Source organism: Oryza glaberrima, chromosome 6, assembly GCF_000147395.1.
Source record: "Oryza glaberrima chromosome 6, OglaRS2, whole genome shotgun sequence".
Classification (NCBI taxonomy): domain Eukaryota; kingdom Viridiplantae; phylum Streptophyta; class Magnoliopsida; order Poales; family Poaceae; genus Oryza; species Oryza glaberrima.
The window spans coordinates 7252037-7275748 of record NC_068331.1 but is presented as its reverse complement, the minus strand read 5'-3'; the positions used below and the strand labels follow the sequence as shown (position 1 = coordinate 7275748).

The 23712-nt window shown below is 39.7% G+C and overlaps 1 protein-coding gene, 1 long non-coding RNA gene and 1 pseudogene across 2 annotated transcripts; all 3 read right to left on the bottom strand.

Annotated features, from left to right (window-relative positions):
• Nucleotides 1-1442: 1442 nt before the first annotated feature.
• On the bottom strand, nt 1443-4003 carry LOC127775917 (uncharacterized). Its single transcript, XR_008018075.1, has 3 exons — nt 3699-4003; nt 2190-2273; nt 1443-1799 (listed from the first exon to the last, which is right to left on the bottom strand). It is a non-coding gene; the product is annotated as an uncharacterized LOC127775917 (long non-coding RNA).
• Nucleotides 4004-5184: 1181 nt separating this feature from the next.
• On the bottom strand, nt 5185-5653 carry LOC127777898 (uncharacterized; annotated as a pseudogene).
• A 3045-nt stretch (nt 5654-8698) lies between these two features.
• LOC127777533 (BURP domain-containing protein 9-like) lies at nt 8699-14226 on the bottom strand. Its single transcript, XM_052304141.1, has 4 exons — nt 14142-14226; nt 12381-12540; nt 10018-11073; nt 8699-9580 (listed from the first exon to the last, which is right to left on the bottom strand). The coding sequence occupies exons 3-4, from the start codon at nt 10475-10477 to the stop codon at nt 8835-8837; spliced, it is 1206 nt and encodes a 401-aa protein (XP_052160101.1). The 5' UTR covers nt 10478-11073; nt 12381-12540; nt 14142-14226; the 3' UTR covers nt 8699-8834.
• Between the last annotated feature and the right edge of the window lie 9486 nt (nt 14227-23712).

Here is a 23712-nt window from a genome sequence, read left to right as displayed (position 1 = left end):
TTGGGTCCAGTTTTTCATCTCGTCGGTTGTTGCCGGGACCTTGAAAAATTGAATCGTCTCGTCGTCAGGTTTTCGTTTTTGTGATTTAGAGAAATTTTTATCCAACGGTTTTGGAGTTGCTCGATTTCTAGAACTCCTGCCGTACTGTGTGCGCGTGAGGGGAGTACTGTGCGCCTGAGGAGACTCCGGATCACGTCAGATCTATCCGTGACTGTCCGTATTTTTCTCTATCTAGAATTGTTAAGTAGCGGATTTGAGATATTTTTATAAAAACGAAACCTACATGATGTGAGCATTCCATTTTTGAGGTGATCTAATTTTAGTTTTGCACTTTGCATTTGAATCCCTGTAATATTCATATTTACATTTGAGTCCCTGTTCGAGGTCAGTGGTTAGTTCTTGTTGAAAAAAATAGTAAAAAAAGAAAAGGTCGAAAGGTGCAAAGAAAAAGAAAGAAAAAGACGCACCAAGAAAAAAGAAAAAAGGCAGAAAAGTGCTTAAAAAAAGCTGCACCAAGAAAGAAAAAGAGAAAAAAAAAACATCATTCATCCTTTAAGTATGTTTTGAGAGTGCAGAGTTGTCCATTGATTCATATCTAGTCCTTTGTGTTGTCAGGTACTTTCTTGAGCTAGAGTTGAGTCTAGAATAGGCCAGCACATTGACTAGTACTTTAAACTATTATTCAACTTTGCTTTTTCTGATTAGCACAATTGCGTCCCTTTGCTACTATATATTGTGCCTCCCAAGCTCCACATATATAATTCTGGTCAGCACTGCTTTGATCATTGCAATCACCACATCACGTCCTTCAAGGTGTCACGAACTAGCCACCGGTTGTACCGTCCTTACCATTGCTGGTAAGACACTTGTAAGAGCTTGGTAAGGTGCTCCATTTGCTTGAGTTGTTGAGAGGCATCACTACACCGCGTGGCAGATTATTAGGGATAACATTTACTGTTTGTTGTTGTTTTTTGTTTGCAATGATAGGTATGAGTGGCGCTGCCAACAAGGTATCAATAATTGCGTGCCCGATGATCCTTATGCTAAGGTTAAGTTTAAAAGACCATCTTTTTCGGGTTATTATGATGCTGAGAAATATTTTGAATGGGAGATGATAGTAGAGCAAAAATTTAGTAGCCACCTTGTGCCTGAGCAACATCGAGTTCGTCAAGTTACTAGTGAGTCTAAAGATTTTGCTTATATTTGGTTGGCTGGGTTAGTTGCAGAGGGAGCTTTACCTACTAATTAGGAAGAACTTAAGGTAGCTGTGCGCGATAGATTTGTTCCACCATCTTATCTTAGAGAATTAAGCAAGAAACTGATGCGTTTAGAACAAGGGAATAAATCTGTACAGGATTACTATGGTGAGCTACAAAAGGGATTGACGCGATGTAGCAATGGTGGAGGGAACCGAAGATTCTATTTGTCATTTTTACTCGGAATTGAGGTGCGAAATTCAGGACATAGTTGATAATAAGGAATTTAAAACTGTCAACCAGTTGTTTCAGTTTGCTATGCTTGCAGAGAAGTAATTGCAGGGGGTGATCAACAGGTTAAGAACAAGGCGAGCACACACACGCCGCGGGCGAAGCCATCTTAGAGGCTACCCGAGCCTATCTCTTTCTGGGCGCCTCCACCAACGAGCAAGCGACCAGTTGCATCCGGAGTTTTTACAGCGCCAAAACCACCTCCCCCACGACTTGCAAATTCAGGTAAAGGTTCTTCGCAGGTATCCACCAAGAGTGCCTCATCTGTCGCTTCGACGGGACGCACGCCCAGGATTCAAGCATGCATTCTTCCTGCATGAGGTAGGTGAGTCACTAGTCAAAATCTCCCCAAAATAAACCCAACCATGTCTTCCCTTCACACCATGCCACCAGAAACAAGCATAGGGGACAGCCATGGCGCAGCAGCCTCAGCCACAACAGCAATAGCAGCAAGCAATTCATCTGGAAAACCACTTCAAAAGAGAGAAATAGCAGAGCAGTAGCTAGTAATCCGGCACCACAGTTACACCATATCTCAATAGCAGCAGCCATAGAAAAACAACCAGGGTGAGTGAGTAGAAGGAAAAGAAAGGGGATGCATGTGTTTCAAGAAGAGCAAGGGGTTTCAATTTAAGGAGGAGAAACAAGTAGCAGAATCCAGAAGAGCAGCAGTAAACAAGAGGAGGAGAGCAACACCCTGACCAATTTCAGAAGAAGCTGTAGAACCAGAGAGTCACATGATCATCAGTCTTCCACAACCACAGTAGGACCATCAAACAAGGTAATCTGGAAAAAAAATTAGAATGCGAGAGAAATCACATCATGGCATGATTCTTGGTTGATGCATATATTAGTATGTTTAGGAGTTGTGTGCATGCAATTAGTTATATCCACTAAACCTGAAAAAAATGAACTTAGTAGATGGCAGCCGTGTTGATATGTGCATATACTGGTACTAGGTGGCGTTATATTACTGAATATGCATCCTTAGTTCAATAAGCAAGACATAGTTTTTATGAGTAGTTGGACAGGATAGTATCATCTTAAATTTAGTGTATTCTCAGAAGTATAATTCAAGTACAGATCAGTCATCTCATTTCATAATTAGCAACAATAATTATCCCAGATAAGTTATAAGTGCATTTTAGTTAAGGGTTTATATATGTGCATAGTTCTTGAAATCAGGATTCAGGATAGACCCTATAGTATGAACCTTGATTACATAAATAATTAGAACTAGTTATAACTTGACTGAATTTAACCTTAAGAATATAGTAGAAGTTCAGGAGGCACTGGTATTTCAGAATAAAATATAGAAGATCATGTAGCAGCAGGTTTTAGTAAAAATAATAAAATTGAGCAATTAAGGATACCAAACAGAAAACCATATAGGTTTTTGCAGTAAATAATCTAGGGAGGATGTTAGAGCATAGTATTTGAATCATGTGTGTATATATATTTAGTTGACCAATAGTTTAATTCCTGTCCTCATCAACCATTGTAATAAAGTAATTTATAAATTGAGTTATTAATAACTAAAGCATATTGAGACGATAAACAGCACATAAGAGGTAGTAGCAGTAGATCATATATAGGAATAAATTACCATCTATTTGGAGTCATGATAATGTTTCATCAGATTTCACCATGATTATCAATGGAATTTAATAAAGGATAAACCAATGCATGCATGTAGAGTAGTTATTAACTGAAAGCAATACTGAACCGCTAGACCTTATGGGCAAGTATGTGCATAAGTATAACTTCAATTCTTCAGTTTAAGTGCAAATTTAGTAGTAGCTCATGAAATTATTTGAAAGCTGTATGATATCCATAGAGACCTGATCATGTTAGTATTTTAACCATTTCAGTATTTCAGTTATATATTTTTATATGCAAGCATATATAAGGACATAATCAAATTAGTGTGATTTTAATTTCAGTAATAAAATTCATAGGTCTATTCATGTTAGCATTCATTCATCATGAACATACAGGCATCATCCATGTTAGCAATCCAATTTCTCTAGAACTCTAGATCTAGTAAATACAACCCTGAGTATAACACCATCAAGTGAATCATTAGGACGACAAATTCACAAACATCACCAGTACATCACAGTTTACATAACAACACCATACAAGAGAGGGCACCACACTAGTATATCACAAATAGGAATCAGATACGGGAGGATGGAATAGGTTGCTCACCTATGGGGGAAAGGGATGCAGCCACCGGAGTTGCGTGCGCTGTGTTTCCACCGGCCATCTCCACGGCGGCTGCAGCAGCAAGAGACCGGTGGCTGGGATTAGCTTAGGGGCAGAGAAGCGAGGAGCCAAGAAACCGATTCAGGCCGGCGACGGTTGCGGGGCGGCGGCTAGAAGGGTCGCCGGAGTGGGGCGTGGCAGCAGGCGCAGGGGAGAGCGACGGCACTGCCTGGGAAGCAGCGGCGCTGGGTGGAGCGTGAGGGAGAGGAAGAGAACGAGAAAAAAAAAAAAGAAGAGGAAGAAGGTGGGTTATGTTTTGTTGGGCTTTTGCTTACGGGCTGCATATGGGCGGAAATTAAAGAAATTGAGTAGTAGAACTTGGAATACAAAGGAAACCATTATAGAATACTTAAATTAGTTTAAAATCTTCGAAATAAATTCTTGTGTATCTTGATAAATTATTGCAGTCACTGTTTATTCATTTTATCATATTGGTAACTTAGTTTATGGAGCCTCAATTTAAGTACATACAAATACAACTTTTAGTTTACATTTAAAACTAGATCTTTTAGTTCACATTTAAAGTTTGTTATACAAATCACAATTTTTACCAATTAAATCATACAAATATATTTAACCATATTCTACACAATAAGCTATCTAGATGGGTCATGGAGTGAGAATCAATAACCATTATTATCATAGACCAAGCATATTAGGTTTAAACATCTCATATGCATCACATTAGCATTGATGTTCTTATAATTAGCTTAATTTTGTTACACTATTTCAGTTGGGCATTTATCTCAGATTTCTTGGAGTTTCTCTATTGATTTATTCGTTCTTCGATTGTGGGTATCTCAGGCAAGTCCAACACCTTTGACCAACTCTTGTTATATTTTCGTAATTGTAATCTATATGTATCACATTGCATTAAATTATACTTTCTATGATTAAAATAAATATGCTGATGGATTGGATTGACTGGTGGAGCAGTCGGTCATACTACAGATGTATTCTGAGCTTGCCATGGTGGTGGGGGTTCAGTTGCATATATTTATCATCATAAGGTTAAATAACAACTGTTATATGGCATTCAAGCGCCATAGCGATCGTGTCGACCATATGACCTGGAATGGGACAGGCTGGCTTAGTAGTTCTTTCTTAATTGATGTGCTCGAGTGTGTCCCGATCTTTCGATGAGAGGGATAAGTCGATTGGATGGAGTGACGTTGGCGATCCGACTACAACTATCCAGGGATGTTGCACCTTAGCAATCGTTACACCAACTCCAGAGGCGGTCGTGAATCTCGACAGATGCACGATCAGCCCAACCACGAGGGTATTTGTTCCTGCAAGCAATCGAGAACCAGCAAGAACAAGATGAACAAGCAACTAAATTTGCAAATCAAAGATGTTGGATTGAATCAACAGAAGTAACAAGTGGGGTTCAGTAACAAGCAATCCGGCGATCCAATCGATCACGGGATCAACTCGGCAAAGTAGCGACGCTATACTTTGATCTAAACAAAACCCGATTATTCTTGGCGGCGGAGAAAGCTATAAGAAGAGGAAGAGGACGACCACAGGGGTGCTGGGGTCGTTCTCTAACCCTAGAATGCGTCCCTAATAGACCCAACTTGATACACGGCCCATTGGGCCTAAAGAGGTGGCGCAGCATCGTGCACAGAAAAGGACTCGGTAGTAAAATGAAGATTGCAGATACTCCAGAACTGATATGGATATGAGGCTGGATCCATTTGAATGTAGACTTGACAAGCTTTCCATGAAGTACTTGCACGCCCAAATCAGAGTTCGCATGGAGTCATGGCGGCTGTCAGAAGTTGGTGCTGTGCTGCAGTCCGAATCCATCCCACGCTAATCCTCTCCCCATTTGATCCTCTCCATTGTTCCTGAGTAAAACAAGAGTGCACGTGTCTCCAGGGTATAAATAAGAATCATATGAATTCAAGAATGAACGCACCTGATAGTTGAGTTGACGTGCACGAGCGCGGGTAATAGGACCATGAAGTTGTATTTGTGGAGGCGTGGATGTATCGTTGGTGTTGATGTCCTCATCATTAATGGCTTTATCCTGCGGGCTTAAGGACTTCCAGGAATCCCGTGAGCGTAGGCTAGCGATGAGGGTTGCCGTTGTTGCGGAATCCGATTAGATGATGTGGATCGCCGTTGTTGCGGGATCCGATGATTTGCCCTTGTTGTGGGAATCACCTGCAGAGATAATTGTCAGATGGGATTGATGAAAAGCTTGTGACCTTAGCCTTGCCGGCATACACCATGAAGTGTGCTTAGGCGTTGGCGTAGTGGCGGTGTAACGCGGGTGTTAAAAAAGTTTAAGGCGTCTATGGGTACAACGACACACCTCTGCAGAGTGTATGAATAGTGATATGTCACTCTCTGTTTCGGGTAGAAACTGCGAACGCGACAGGAAAGGAACCTATCGGAGGTTCTAATACCTGTGGTGCCTTATATGCAGTAGATTTTTTTTAAATTACTTAATATGAGCTTTTACTACACTATTTTATGAACATGCATAAAATTCCTTGTTGGATTATGGGATTTGGAGATATATTATTCCTTGTAGTGTTGAGCTAACAATTAGGTGAAGAGAAGATTCTACAAAATTGATCAAGTGTTGCATATCTCTACATCAACTTAATGTTGAAGGTGATGAAGATCTAGAAGAGCAAGGTACTGTTAGTGTTATTATTTTGGTAAAAACAAATTTCTTATGGTTTTTATTTAATGGGTTTCGCTAAAATTGTTTCTGCTATGCTACTCTGGTGTGCCCATTTCTTGTTAAGTTGGTTCTTACTAAGGAATGAGCCGTAGACCGGTATTCTACCTCGGAAGTGGAATACGAGGGTCGCTTCAGCAAGCGAGGGTATGCGGCTGCCGATACTTCGCCGGTTTTCGCCGCCACAATCGTCCATCCCAACAGGGCAAGGGGAGGAGGACAATGGAGGGGAGGGGAGGGGAGGAAAGGAGACGAGTTGATGTGGGAGAGGAGAAGAATGACGCCATGGGGGAGAGATAGGCAACTGATTAGATCGTGGGATGGAGGGCTGAGAGAACTTAAGGAAACATATCTAGATGAATCAATTTGATGGGCCCCACATGGCTAGAAATACAATTTTTGTGGGACAGGGCTTTGGAGCTAGAAATGCAATTTTTTTGGGACAGAGAGAGTAGCCAATACCCCCTTACGATGCCCTCCTGGTGTTTCGAGAGACCATCCCTGGTTGCCGAGTTCCTTACGACAATCCGTCATGGCCATCCAACCGGGGCTAAATACGGAGGAGTATCCTCCCAAGGAAAGTAACTTAGGACTATATACTAACGTGGAGGAATACCCATGCTAAGCTGTTACCATCAGCGGCCCACCTCTACTATCCCGCAGCATAGAACCCCAAATAATGATATTCAATAGTCTAAGCACCTCGCTTATGCTACCAAATACTACTCTACTATCATCATCATGACATAGAGCAATCATATAAATGAACATTATACCCATACCATTGCATCTCCGAGTAAGCTAGCTAGATAATTATATCTCGAATAATATATCGAAAAGCTGGTACTCGAATGATCAGAATGAAGTAAAGTACCGTAAATATATTGAGAAGAATATTCTATAAATATTACAAGTCTTACAAAAGAAGGAAAAGCTACTAGAGCTATACTCGAACTCTTCCGAAGACTCTAAGGACTGAAGACTCGATTCTATTTCTATTCCACTATACTCTAGAGACTATAGTAAACTTGAGAGAATATGAGAAGCTCTTGCTTGAGTGTGTGATGGAGTGGAGGATGAGAGAGCTTTATATAGCCTCCCAGTGATGGTTGTTGTGGTTGGAATGGTCAGAAATGCCCTCCAACCGTTATTGGGGAGTGATCCAAGCCATCCAGAAGAAACCCTACATCCAACGGCGCTTGGGAGGGTTCGGCAGAACCATGGGCTGGGCTTTTCTGGCCCATTTTCGGCAGGTGGCCTCCTCTTTTGCTCCTTTCTGTAGACTTATGAATTTTGGGCTATTTTGGTCGTGTCAATTTGGTGTTCTCAACCCACTTGTCTGCAAGTCTGATTCTCGACAGCATCTGATTGATCGATTGTATGTTCTGCTGCCGATTCTCCTCTATTTTGTATTTATTCTCTGCAAGAGGTTAGAATCTTAGTGCTAGTGGAATATAACTTATTCTAACATAAATATGCATTTCAAGCATAACTAGTTTTCCTTTATTTTAGTAGTATTGGCGGGTGAAACTGATCGATAACGACTGTCAACACCAATCCGGTACACTCGGTCAATCGTAGGATAGGAGGTATGCCTTATCTGTAACCTTGCCGTCATTGACACGTTGGCCCAATGAACCATGGGCCCACCTGTCAGTGACAAAGGTACGGTGCCTTTAAAGGCAGAGTATCTCAATTTGTTGCCAATTGGCTAGACCGGTGCTCCTTGCATTCAACTCTGAACATTATTCGTTCCAAAAAGCATGCTGCTAACATGCATGAGTATTATGACTGGGTGATACTTCCTTCCTCAAAATAAGTGCAGCTATATAGTTCAAATTTAAATTACAAAGCTGTATTTATTTTGGGATGGAGGGAGTATCAATTAATGTCCCATACTCCAATTAGAACCAGTCAAACCAATGCAATAATGTTAACAGATCGAATGTTGTGATGCGGCCACTATGCTGTTCGGTGCTAGCCTACGGCCCCATTAGGTAGTGTTCTGTGAAGTGCAACTCAACCCTGAGAATATTGTCAATTACTTATAAAAGGTCACTAATTGTGGGTGTTGAGGAGTCTCCCATATCAACATGGTTGCTCTTCACCGCATGACAGTTCTGATCTCCTCTTGAGCGATCGACCTATGGTGAATACAACAGAGATATGGACATGTAAATATATAACATGGCAGTGCCATGCATAGAACAGGCAGTAATCAGTACAATCAAGTAGCTCCAACTGATAGGTAAGTGTGGCATAACATCAAACACAGAAGAAAGTACTAATTAAGCTACTAGATCTCTTATTACACTCACAAGTACTGTGCACTTGCGCGCGTGCACACACACATACACCAGAAACAACATACATAGATTAGCTTACTGGGTTGCTTCTTTCACGGATGGCACTGGCACCCATATAATGCTTCCTCTACCGAAGAAGTGGCAGGCAGTGGTCTCTCCTGGCTTCACATCCATAAAATGGAAGAATGGGTGGCTAGTGTCCCAGTCCGACGTGTTTTGGTGGCACACAGCCAATAATCCATCAATGAGCGGTCGACCAGATTCACCGCTGACCAGTGACACCTGATATAACCTGGTTTGCTTGGGCGTGTGACAGAAGAACACCTTGTAGGGGTATAGCATGTCATGGCAAGCTAGCATACTCTGGGAGTTGGGCACCGGTGTAGCAGAGGCCCCGATGTACCTTAGCGACGGCACACCTTCCATTGGAGCTCCAGGGGTCAAGGCCCGGACAAGCTTTGTGCCTAGCGAGGACACAACGACATCAAGCAATGACTCGATCGACGTAACGCATTTAGCCTTCTCGCCATGGACCATTCCTGTGTGCTCACAGGCCTGCAATGTCGCTGCAATGCCATCGGCCATGGTGGCTGACACAGGCGAAAACATGGTGAGGATGTCAGTGATGTTCTTCATGGAGAATGGGATGTGCTTTGAATTGTTCCGGTGTAGAAAAATGGAGCTTTGTCTCGCGGACAGAATACGAGTGATGAGAACTGATCCAGGTGCTAGATTGTCCTCGAAGAAGTACAAATCTTTTGCTCCTTCCGGAAAATGAACATGACCATGTCCGTGGCTGTGAATATACTTATGCTCCTCTCCTAAGCAATTTGTGTTGAGGTAAAAATTAGTTAATTATAATGAAGTCAACAATAGCTGGTATAAAATTTAGATTGCTATAACCCATTGCCTTCGTACAACAACAATAACCACTACCAAACTTTAGAGTTATCCTGAGGTTGATTATATTTTATATTGGTCTAGCAAGCGAACTACAGAAAAATGTATTTTTTATGGGTTTACTTAAAATAAAAAAAATCATGGATGGGCCATAAATCTATCATATAGAACTCCCAAAGCTAAGCTCTAAACCCTAATTTCCCCTCCCTCTCACATCCACCCACGAAAATACTTTTTTGACAGTCAAATTTATTTTCCTAACCTTTTTGCACCCACTGTTAGCTCTCAAGTTTGGTAGTGAACATATAAGTTTGTTATTAATGTGTAAACTACCAGGATTATGAATATACATACTCACCTATCTTATGGTCATCCTCATCGTTGGTTTGGTCTTTGTTGTACAAGTAAAACTCCCCCCTTTTTTCATCATTCCAATCATTGGCTTGGTCTTTGTTATACAAGTAAAACCTGTCCATCCTATGGTCAACCTCATCGTTGGCATGGCCTTTCTTGTATAAATAAAATTTTTCCATATTTTGGTCATCCTTGTAATTGGCCTTGCCTTCATGATACAAGTAAAACTTCTCCATCTTTTGGTCATCCCAATCATTGGCTTGGTCTTTATTGTATAAGTAAATTTTTTCCATCTTTTGGTCATCCCCGTCTTTAGCTTGGCCTTTGTTATACAAGTAAAACTTTTCCATTGTTTGATCATCCTCTTCATTGGCATGGCCTTTGTTATACAAGTAAAACTTTTCCATTGTTTGATCATCTCCTTCATTGGCATGGCCTTTGTTATACAAGTAAAACCTCTCCATCTTTTAGTCATCCCAATCATTGACCTGGTCTTTATTGTACAAGTAAAATTTTCCCATCTTTTGGTCATCCCCGTCTTTAGCCTGGCCTTTGTTATACAAGTAAAACTTTTCCATCGTTTGATCATCTCCTTCATTGGCATGGCCTTCGTTATACAAGTAAATGTTTTTCCTCTTTTGGTCGTCTCTGTCGTTGGTCTTGCCTTCATGGTACAAGTAAAACTTTTCCATCTTTTGGTCATCCCAATCATTGGCCTAGTCTTTATTGTACAAGTAAAATTTTTCCATCATTTGGTCATCTCTGTCTTTAGCTTGGTCTTTGCTATACAAGTAAAACTTTTTCATAGTCTGATCATCCCCTTCATTGGCATGGCCTTTGTTATACAAGTAAAACTTTTCCATTTTTTGGTCAATTCCATTAATTGTATGCCCTTTGTTGTACAAGTAAAGCTTCATCTTTCGATCATGCCCATAGTTGGCGTTACCTTTGTTGTACAAGTAAAACTTCCTCATCCTTTGGTCAGCATAGTTGTTGGTCTGGGCTTTGTTGTACACGTAAAACTTTCCCATATTTTGGTCATCCTTGTCGTTGGGTTGGCCTATGTTGTACAAGAAAAACTAATTCATGAACAGATCCTTTTATGAGCAAATTAAATCTTGACATGGAAAATAAATTGTAGTAAAAGGATTAATACTTACCTTGAGCAAATGCATTCAAAGAAAAAAAAGGTTTCGCAATAGCGGTGTGTTGTGCTGTTATTAAGACTATGATTATCTAAAATTTCAAATACGGTTGATATAACTGAAGCACAACCAAAATATGGTATTTTTGGATGGAATCTTTCGTGTCAGCCTATAGGCTTTCCAATTCTTCAAATTTCTTCTTTGGTTAAATGTGAAAGATTAATGAGAGGGGAAATTAATTGTAGGTTACCAAACTAAATATTCCATATCAAATATGGCTTCTTTTTTTTTTCTTGTTTCTTACTTATCCTTAATCATTTTCTCTTTATTTGTGACATTATTTGTGACAGTTGTTCAATACTTATGTGGGTGGAATTTCTTAGGGGGCGCTTACATCTAGGTTCGAAGATTATCATAAGGGAGATTTTTTTTTCCACCCATTGCAATTATGTTTTCTCTTCCAACTCTCTTTTACCATCCTTTCGGTACGTAGTGTGCATTTCTGTTTTCCCATGGCCATTAACTTTGATGCAAAAAAATCCATTATATTTATACCCTTGTAATGCTTGAAAATGTTCTAACATAGAATAGCACTTGAAATTAAAAAAAAACAGTAACAAAATACCAATAAAACCAAATACTAGCCACTAAAAGATATTGTTATAAAACTATAAAACTGGAAATTCTATTATTATTATTGCTTTTTAAAAATGAACAATAGAATCATTTGGTTCTTAAATGTTTTGCAAAATAGGTTATACAGGGGAATTTTATTCATTTACTTTCAGAAGTTTCATAGCTATGCAATACTTACGTGGATATGCAAATTATTTTTTATTTAAATATTTTATTTTAATGTTGCGCATAAAACCATTCTCACTAACTCAAAATTTTTAACCATAAATTTGTATACAACCTTCAAAAACATAAAATATATAAAACTTCTAACCACCGATTTTGGAATTTCTAACAATCTTTAGTCCCATAAAGGTATAATGGTCTTTTTGGGAGCTAAGCTTTTGGTCAACTGACGTCAACCAATGATATTATAGGTAAAAGATAAATTAAAGGAGTGCTAACAGAGTAGTGGTAAATGAGATCAGCACAAAATTTTGATGGCGAAAAATAGAATACTGTTGCAGCGAGAGCTAAATTAAAATTTTTCTATATAAATAACGATCTAATTAATGGTAGCCTTTGAGACAAGAAGAAATATTTATACCTTGGAGCGGCCCCAACATGTCAAGAACTGCTTGGGACATTGGAGTGTTGGGGAGGGTTGCCTCCCAGTATGCCTTCACCTCCGCTGGATTTGCGATTGCTCCTTCCAACGACGAACCCGTAGTACGACCATCTTCTCCAGCCACCACGGCTACCTGAATCTGAATATTCTTAAATGTTAATACTCTTTCTACTGCATGAGTGAGTGGTCACGTCATTTATTAGCAGTAATATTCCTGCATAGCATCATCTCGAACTATATAGTTAGTTCTTGTATTGTGTTAATTAACTACTTGGAGTTTGTTTATACGTATGGATATGTCAAGCTATATATATATATATATATCTATGTATATATTATATATAGATATATATGTATATATATATATATGTATATGTACATATACATGTACACATATATGTATATATGTATGTTTATATACATATATATCTATATATACATACATATATACATACATATATATATATGCATGTATATATATGTATATGTATATGTATATGTATATATATATGTATATATATATATGTATATGCATGTATATATATATATATATATGTACATATATATGTACATGTACATGTGTGTGTGTGTATATATATATATATATATATATATATATATATATATATATATATATATATATATATATATATATTAGTCTGTGTGTGAGATTAATGTCAGACATTAATTACAGACAATTCGGAGAACCGTATTTTCTGACGACGATATATTACTGATGGAGAAATCGTTTTTACTCCCGGTTTATAACCCCTGTAATCCCTGTTTTCTAACCGGGACTACGAATCCGAGACTAAAGATCCCTATCTTTAGTCCCTATTCAAATACCCTAAAGAGGTCAGCAACAGTCCTGGTTAGTTTTCTTTTCTTTTTTTACTTGTTTTTATTGCTACTTACTACTTAATCCCTAACTGATTTTCTCCCAAATCGAGTGAGATGCATATGTCCAAATCAAAGTAACATCCCAAATACCACAAATCTAATACATCACAGATTATACATCTCAGATCCATGCAATGAATCACATATTCTCAAAAAAGAAATTATACATCTCAATTCATACAATGAATCACAAATTCTTAAAAAAAATAAAGAAAGAAAGTGCAGCCACCGGCCAGTTCAGCCGCTGCCGCCTCCCCCCATCCCCTCCTTCCCGGCTGCCGCCGCGCCACCGCTTCGCCGCGCCGGCCGCCGGCCGGCCCGCCCTCCTCCTCCTCCTGCGCTCGCTCAGCCATGCGAGATAATTAAGGATGTGAAGGAAGGAAAGAGCTTAAGGCTAAGAGGAAGGAAAGAGATAAGGATAAGAGAGAAAAAGAGAGAGGAGTTTGTGTGGACGAGAGAAGAGGATAAGTACTAGGGGATTATATAGTGTGTTTTGATCTTTAGTCCCTGTTAGTAACACCAACCGGGACTAAAGTTCGGATCTTTAGTCCCGGTTTATATTATCAACCAGGAGTAAAGATCCCGGAGGGTCCTGACAGCCCCTAACAGCATGTGAACCGTGTGAACCGGGACTAAAAAAGATCCCGGTTCGTGTTACCAACCGGGACTAAAGATTATATAGTCCCGTTCTGCTTATAAACCGGGACTAAAAACCATCTTTAGTTCCGGTTTTTATTGTAACCGGGACTATTGTGGTTTTTGGCTGACCGGATAAAGATGATAGTAGTGTATTCTTTCCTACTGTATATATCCAAGTGAGTGAGTGAATTTAAGACTCACCAGAAGGAACAAGATTAGTGGCAGGGGGCCACCGGTTGCTTTCATTTTCGCTAACAGCAAGCTCTAGATAGGTAGTCTTCTTCTATCTTGTTGCTTTTGTTCTCGGTTTGGCCAGCGCTGGGAGTATTTATAGAGGATTACCCCAGGGAGGCAGGCAAGCATGGTGGTCGCGGTGCGCATACAGATGCACGAGAATACGACAGCAGTGACCATCAAGCACATTCATTATCTTTTATCTTTAGCGAGTGATTGCGGAGAAAGAGCTAATTAATCTCAGCTAGTAAGGCTACTTGTGCTAAAATATGTTTATTTAGGTTCTAAGTTTTAGATTCGGCTTGGGTGCTCGTATTTATGGTTAATTACTTTTCTAAATAGTGTTAAACGATGTGTTATTTAATAATAAGGACGTCTATGGTGACTACATTAATTTTAAGATTTGTGTGCTGGCTGAGTTTTAATTTGGAAATGTGCTTATAAGGGTTGGGCGTATGTTCATATATATATGGGTGATTGTGCATACGTGTATAAAAGTGCGTAGGTCTGAGCTATGTTTCGGGAAAAAAAATCCACCCCTGCTATTTTTTTCTGAGTACACCCTAGCTAGTTTATATCACCCTAGCTAGTTTATATTCTGATTCTGATCATCAGGCGTGGAGTGTGTTTTTTGAATACCAATTTATATAGTTATGTCACAGATAATTTTGATTCTGAGTCCTTGTTGCCATTTTTTTTGAAAACGGAAAGATCAGTACGTGAGATAATAAAGAATATAATTATTAAATATGTATGGCTGTTGACTTTAGTTAGGGAAATGTCTTAAGGAGAGATAAAGTACAGTGAGGGATTGTTGCGAAGAAGGCTAAATGAGAGGTAGATTATAATTTGTTGAATGTAAAAGCCAGTGAAACAATTAAATGATCAATATAATATTATGATTGGTTGGGATTTTGGGGTAGTCAAAAAAGTAACTATATTTTAAACATAAAGCAAAATGTAGTTATAAGTCGAAACAAAGAGAACAATTATAATATATTTTATTATTAAAGATACTTTAAACATTTTAAAAATTATTTCATATTTCAAACAACTTCTTTTAACAGTTTGAAAAACGTTCAAACAGAAATCGACGAAGTAGCCAAATCAATCTCCAAACCAAAAACCTTAGATTAACATGTTGTCCCTCCGTTCCGTATTACTCCCTCCATCCAAAATGATCATCATATATGTTTATATATCAAAACTCCATACACACATTCTCCCACAATACATGCATCTATTAAAACACCATGCCAATTACACTCCAGCATGCACACATTCTCCCATGCTGCATTAATTATATTTCGATGAAATGCGTGATCATGATTAATTTAAGGAATTTTTTATTCCATTATATAATGATCAATTTAGGGAGGAGGAGTACTTATTGTTAGAATAAATGGGCTAGGCCCGATTTTTCTATTAAAATCTCAAGGGCCAATAATAAATGTTAAAGATAATAATACCACCCTGGGAATTAAAAGTGGAGTATCTCAATTTAAATAGAGAGTTATTGGAGGCTCCCTGTTGACCGGTTGAGATGGGGATCGGAAAGCCACACGCGCGTGCGTGCGCACCGAGCCGAGCCACGAGGGCGAGGCGTGCCGTGCGTTGCGTTTGCGTCTCTCTCTCGAGATCCTTTTGCAACGGCTCAGAATCCAACCCCGCGAGATTACCTCTGTAACGGGCAGGCGATTGAATACTCATTGATCACATCGTTACTGCGGCAACGGGAGCAGATCCTTCTCCTGCGGGCAGGCGATTGAATACTCATTGATCGCATCGTTGCTGCGGCAACGGGAGCGGATCCTTCTCCTGCGCTATTAGGACGACACAGAGACCCCCGATCAGATCTCTCACGCATTCTTCCTATCGTTGTTCTTCCACTGTTGTGCCTGTGCTGCTTCTGTTCTCCCCGGTTTTGATCACTTGCGCGCACGAGTGATCGGAACAAGCAGGGCCTCCGAAACCACACCTTTGCCTGAGATCTGCACCGGGTAGGCGGGTGATCAGGTTTTTAGGGAGTGCTTCTGCACGACTGCTCTCTCTTCCTCACCGTCGGTTCTGTTCGGTCTACGCCGCGGTGATGTCTACTGGTGGCAGCGTCAACGGAGGTGCGCCAGGAGCAGGAGACGCACCGATCGACAACACCAACGGAGGCAATTCTGCCTCACAATCCAACAGAGGGGCTTTTACAAGGTATAACATTCTACTGCTACCTCTGTTTTTGTTACATCTATTAGTCGCAATGTTATTGCGTTGTCTCAAATGATGTTGATGCTTATTTTATCTTAAGCATGCTCCTGGTTATGTTTAATTTTATTACTAGATCACCACACACGGTTCATGTCATGTTTATTATCTTAATATTTTGAATTAAAATATACCGATATATGACCATATTTTCAACGCTTATATGTCTTTTTTTTTTGCGAGGACTTATATGTCATTTTGGCTCTGTTACGAGTCAAACCACATTAAATTTAATCAAATTTAACGGGTGGAGTAGCAAATATGTTTAGCAAAAGTACATGTTTCGTAAAATTATTTTGGCCACGAGATCGAATGGTACGATTGAAACGTTGGAACTAGCTAGATTAATTTACATTTGAGATCAAGGTCCGACGTCACGTGATGATTTCATCCAAACAACTCCTTGAACAAGTGATATGACTAATATATAGACAATAACTAGTCCGACATTATCAATTGCTGGCCCGGCCTGATTTCCATGCCAGCCGCAATTAACAAGTCCAACATTATCTGTCTGCTATTATTGCAGGCGGCAGGCCCGGCTTTTCTGCAGTTACTGGCAGCAATTAGCCCTTGTTTAGTTCTCAACTTTTTCTTCAAATTTTTAACTTTTTCATCACATCAAAACTTTCCTACACACAAACTTTCAATTTTTTCGTCACATCGTTCCAATTTCAATCAAACTTCCAATTTCAATGTTAACTAAACACACTCATGCATGAGTCCATAAAAAAAGTACTGAAAACGATATACAGCAAACTGTAGCAATAATACTGCTGTCCCATAAAATAAAATTTATATCAGCAATTAAAATTTGTCGTAAAATACTACAATTTCTTCTTCACGTATCTCCTATCCTCAACTAATCATAATTATTCACATTTAATTTCGTCCTTCTAACCCATCTCAATTTATCACAATCGATCATCCTTAATTTAATTCCGCTTCGTTTTCTAATATTCATGAGATTCTTTAAAATGCTTATATATTAACTTTTGCTAACAGATTAGTTGCCGGTCATGCCACATTAGCTGGAAAATATGAAGGAAAATATGTAGTGCAAAGCTAAAACTGCCATAGGATATAAAAGTAATAGTTTTTATGTTATGAGTAAAAGATATACTCTGACGTGAACGAATCTGAGACACTCATATTAATCTCTCTAAACACCGTAGAATCGGTGAGAAATTAGCCATGCCACGTGAGCCATATTTTTCAAAAAAAAATCCTCATATTTTGTGAAATAACACACATGCCCAAATTCGCGTGTACTGTCCGATCTCAATGAGGCAGGGATCCAGCTGTACGCGTGTCCCAGCGTGGCAGCTGTTTCCTCAGCGTAGGATCGGGGATACTAGAATGAGAGGCTCAGATTTTCTCTACCGATGCCTCGAAGAAAAAACCCTAGCGCTGCTCCTCCCTTGCCCTTGCGGCCCACGCCCGACGCGGCCTCTCCCTCGCGCAATCTAGCGGCGGATGCACCGTCTTCTTCTCGGTGCGCCGCCTCCGTCCCTCCTCCCCTCCTGGTGCGCCGCTCTCCCTCCCCTCCACGCTGTGCTTCCTTCCCTCCTCCAGTCTGTGCCTCTTCTTTCCCATAGTTGAGAATCAGCGAGTCATGGTGGAATCGACGCGACCTGAAGGTGTTTGTCCTGCATCTCAGCCCTTGCCCCGGTATGGATTTGCTGCCGCCGCAAGTTGCCGGCATTGATGTATTACCATTGTAGCCTGACGGCCTTGCGTTGTGTTGGGTTACTGTTCCTCCGTCATCATCGTCCAAAACACCATCGACGTCTAGTTAGGTTGCCTAATTTTCTCCTGTTCAATTTATCTTTGGCTAATTGGCTCCTGTTGGTTTTGCTGTCTTGGGGTAAGGAGAAGAAGAAATAATTGGGGTTACACCAGTAAATTTTTTTTCTTTATTAACAGATACCTTCTAGATGTTTGGTAAAATTCTTAGAAGCAAATCTAAATTTATTCTCAAAATACATCGTTCCTGCAACTTTGTTAATTATAGTGTCCTATTTTTTTATTTCTGTTAACTTGTGCGTATATAACTTCTCACTAATAATGATATAATATTAAAGATGACACATCTATGTCATTTATCAGAGATGTACAGGTTAAAGATTTGCACATGGACTTAGCTTCATAATGAAATCCAACATTGGTACATGTATGTGCCAATTGTTTATGTAATCTTAACAAATTTGGTCTACAGGAAATATGCTTCAAAAAAAATCTTATTTTTATTATTCTCGGTTACACTGATTCAAGAATGTAGATATGAAGTATATGGCATGGTAGTACATGGCAGTTGTGGTTTTCTTTCCCAAGATATATACTTCAGAATATACAAAGTTAGTTGGAGAGTACAAGTTTTAATGTTCTGCTTCGCTGCCCTTTTCCTTTAGATGTTAATAGTGAATTCTGTAGTACACTATTCCTTCATTGTTTACCAGGGAGTAATATTTGGTGAACAAGTCGGCGAGTTTTCCTGCAGCCACCATGTGCTTTTAGCAATGGTATTTTCCTGCAGCCACCTTTATATGCTTCTGTTTGGAGGTATGGATATTTTCTTATTGTCTTCTCTGGATGATATATATGGTCTTAAGAATTCTTATCGGATTTTTTAGTTGTAGTTTCATGACAGCATATTATGTTTATGCTATGAGTAGGTTTTGCCTCAATTTCCTTCCCTATGCAACAAATCATATTTTATTTGTTAATTTGTTATGCTCTATATTTGTACATAGCGGAAATACATATGCATTGATGATATCCTTTTTCTACAATCTTATATTGGCAATAGTGCTGCATACATCATGAAAAATTATCTGTAGACCTGACAACTTGGCGTATTACCACTAAATTTGGATTATGCAATTCATTTTCTAAGACAGACGAAAGGGTCGTTAGGACTAGACTGATGATTGTGCTGATTTTATGGTAATGATATGATTTCATGGTGTAAGTATGTTAGCCTCATATGTGGAGACTCCATTATTCTACGAATCATATTATAACGACTAAAATGGGTCAATGTTGGGTCTATAAGTCAAGACAAATCACAAATTATGTTGCACAACTAGCGAAAAAAATCTCTCCATTGAAGATCTCAATATTGGTAAGAAATTTACTAAACCACAATTACTAAATTTCTAAATCAGTTCAGACTCTATATATAACAAGCTAACAATTTAGATAAAGACATGCCATATGTTCCAACAGGGACGCACTGGAATGTTATTTTTCTTCTGTACAAGCGTTATTCCTGTTTTTTCTCTTTCCAGCTCTGTTTGGTTTTGGAATTTTCTAATGACCCATCCTTCAGGATTGATTGTTTTCTTTGCAAATATGCCTACAGAGTTTTCATTATAAGCTGACTTTAAGATATGATGTCATTATTATTTTTTGTTTAATTGATTAAATGTTTATGTTTGCCCCTTCTTGGAAGAAATAGATATTTCAATATGGTTTTTTTGACGAGTGTTTTCTCCTACCTGTCATATATACTCATCAGGTAGCAATATATGGATGACATCCAAACATGCGCTTAAACATGATTATGTAAGAGTTACCTTAGTATTCATAGTATTCAGTGGCAAGGAGGTACCACTTCATGTACTAAATTGTTGCAAGTACATTATGTGATGTGGTGTTGTTTTTATTGAGCTAAGCACTAAAATTTTCTTTGCGGTGCAGTGCTATATATGTGAAAAGATTGAATTAGTTTATGATGAAGATATCTATGAAAAAATATTGTAATTCTCTAATCACCTAATGATTGCCGTTGACATTGTTTCTTCTATAATCTATACCCCAACATTATGTAAGCACCATTGTCCTCTGATTGCTACTTTTATGTAAATGTGCATGTTTGTACAGACAATTGTCTGAGCAAACAGATTATATTTGCATTTAAATATTGGTGATATATATTCAAAATGTGTATTCATATGTAGGTATGCTTCTCACATAATGCTTTTATATAATGTGTAGATATAATGCTTAAAAGTTGCAACTATATATATACGTTGTTGTTTTGATTATGATATCATGGCTTCAAACATTTATTCCCACGCACTCAGCGTAGCGCGTGACTCTTTCTAGTTCTTTTTATATTAGATAGTTTTCAGGTTTGCACTATCTAACAAATGACAAAGTATATTTTTTTATATGCGTTGGTTATATGTTTTTTCCGTTGGTAGTGATATAAGGTTGGAGAGAGTATATATTAATTAGAATCCAATGTCAATTAGGCTTGTAAGGAATTTTAGATAGATATGGCATATCCTAGTACAATGAATCGACAGGTTAGGATATATCACATCTATCCAAAATCACATGTATTATGGGACGGAGGGAGTATATCCTTACGAGGCTGCACTGTAGCACCATGATAGTAGTGTGGCTGTGTTTAATTCAACACCACAATTGAAAATTTGGTTGAAATTGGAACGATGTGACGAAAAAATTGAAAGTTTGTGTGGGTAGAAAAGTTTTGATGTAATGGAAAAGTTAAAAGTTTGAAGAAAAATTTTGCAACTAAACACGGCCGTACTACCAAATGAATTCCCGTCGCTGCAGCAGAGGATCACATCGGGAAACGCCGTCGCTGCCTTGCCGCCCATGCCGCAATGTTAGCATCAGATAGACTAGTGTTGTCTGGTGCAGGTGGCAGGACGACCTCAATCAGATTGACAACGGGCTAAAAACGTCGCCATAGCCTCCTCCAAATTAGAAAAAGAAATTGAAAACGTCGCCGTAGCTAGCAAGCACTACCAGGCAACCTTTGGCCACGACGTACGAACTGCTAATGGAAATGACCAATAATTGCAGACTGCTGTTGCACGTCACAATGGCTCGCCCGGCAGGCCAACCCACGCCACCCCGCTTAGGCTGTGTTCTTGGGCGAGTGATGGGCACCAAACCTCTCGCATTGATGGATTCATGCACGATTAATTAAGTATTAATTAGAAAACTAAAAAATGGATTAGCATGGTTTTCTACAAGGCGGACTCTTAGATAAAAACATTGTGATTGTTAACGGTGTTAGGTAAAATATAAAGAGAAGGTAGTGCTAGTAAAGCATTTTCTTGGAGAACTAGTTTGAGTGTCCGTGCGATACAACGGTGAAGAAAAATATGGTATTCAGTAAATAATCATGGTAGCTAGACCCTTCCAATAATCGCTGACTGTTGCTAGTCACGATTGAGATACCGCTGGCCACAAGCATTATGTCCATTCGAACCATTTTCCTGTTATTATGCTTAGAATAAGGCAAATTTTGCTAAGAACATCGTGACTTTGTGGTTTTAGATGTAGGACACAGTAAAAGTTGATCTTTGGGGAATACCCTCTCAAAATGTGGATATTTAATTTGCTGCTAGTCACCACGACCATTAAAATATTTATTTGCAGTTGAATAGTGAAGGGAAATACATGGAATGTCCGAAGTAACCCTGGCCCTACCGGTCAGATTGTTCTTCTTTGTCCCCTTTCATCACTCTTTCATAACTGCAGCGATATGGACACAGCAGGCGTGAACATGCATCATATCGGATGATCGAGGCGAGGGGCGCTGAGCGCGACTAGTACCGCTTGGCACAGTGCAGCGGCACGGCGCGGCCACCCGCTGGGTAGATCCGCGCGGTTGCGCGACGAGAACAACGGCAATTAATGAGGCAGAAGAGGAGGACGGACAGTATGGCGTACGTGGACGGCAACTGGGTTTTCTTCTCTGTTGATTTGAGGGGGCAACGTACGTGACGATGTGGCTAGCTCGGCAAGATTAGGATTCAATCCGTTGCTAGGCCTTCTACCCTCGTGTTTTGCTTAGGCTTAAACAAGACTAGGAGAAAAATCTTTGTAGTTACAAAACCCTTTTCTTAATTTATTTTTGATGGATTTTTTTCAGGCTAAAGAAGACTCCTCTGTGTCTAGTGTCGACGCTGCACAAGAAAAGGGGAGGAAAGGGAGGAAGAAGAAAAATCTAACCGGTGAGGCCAGGGGTACTTTGGACCTTCCACGTATTTTCCTCCACTGTTCAGCTGAAAATAAATATTTTAATGGCTGTGGTGTCTAGCAGCCAATATCCACATTTTGCGACTGTATTTTCTCAAAGATCAACTTTTATCGTGTGCTACAGCTAAAATAACAAAGTCACGATGTCTTCTAGTAAATTTGTCTTAGAATAATGTTTGTGCTGCCATATATGTCTGCAGCTCCTAGCCCTCTTCCATTTGTCCGTATAGGGATATGACAAAGCTCCGTAACAAAATATCAACTAAATAATCAATGCAGCAAATTAAACTGTGGAAGAGATTAATCATCACCTATAACCAAACATGTTTGATCAATTCGTTTCCATCATCTATAAAAAAATAGTACTACAAAATTTCAAATGTTGTCTTGCTGAATCCACACCTGCGCTAAAGGAACCTGTAGTGAATCCGATCCAAAGGAGCCATGTGTTCTGTACCAAATATGCTGAATTTTGGTTGTAATTCTTTTTTTCTGAAAACAATGCTTTATTTATTGCTCTACCTGCCTTAAAAGAGTACATTTTTTCTCTAAACCTTCATGTTCATTACCAGAGTTTCAGCTAACCTGTAACAATGCAAACATTGTAAACATTGTTATTATAGTACCATAATACCGTATTCAAAATGATTGTGATAGATGTTAGGAATATGACTTACTGTGATCCAAAAATAAGCTAAGACTGTTGTTGAATCTCTTAGTTAAAAAAACTAAGCCAGACATTAACCGATCATCCTTCTTCTCCCATTCTTGCAACAATAAAATGAGCAGGGGATCTTAAAAATTTCAGCAAGCTTGTTTATTTTTTTGTATTGAGACTCTAACACAGGATTTCCGCCCGCGTCCCTCTCCCCAGGCGACACCATGCACCGACAGCCCCGCCTCCTCCTCCCCTCCACCTGGCCGCCGCCCGAGCAGCCACCAGCAAAGCCGCGCGGCGGCAAGGACGATGGTGGCGGGGCCTCCTCTCTTCACTCGAGAAGCGCAGCGGGGCACTGGTGAGACCCAAGTGAAGTGCCGCCTCGGCGACTGAGGCGGCGACGGCGGTGCCCGCTAGATCCGCGCCGCTCCGGCCAGATCTGGCGGGGTGGCGGCTGGTGGTGAGGAAGGCGACGGTGGCGGAGGTGGCGACGGCGACGGTGATGGCGAGCTATGTCGGATGTTGAGGACCGTCGGCGGTGGGGATGGATATGGCGCTCTGGGGATGGAGGTGGTGGTGAGGCTGGCGATGGCGGGCCGG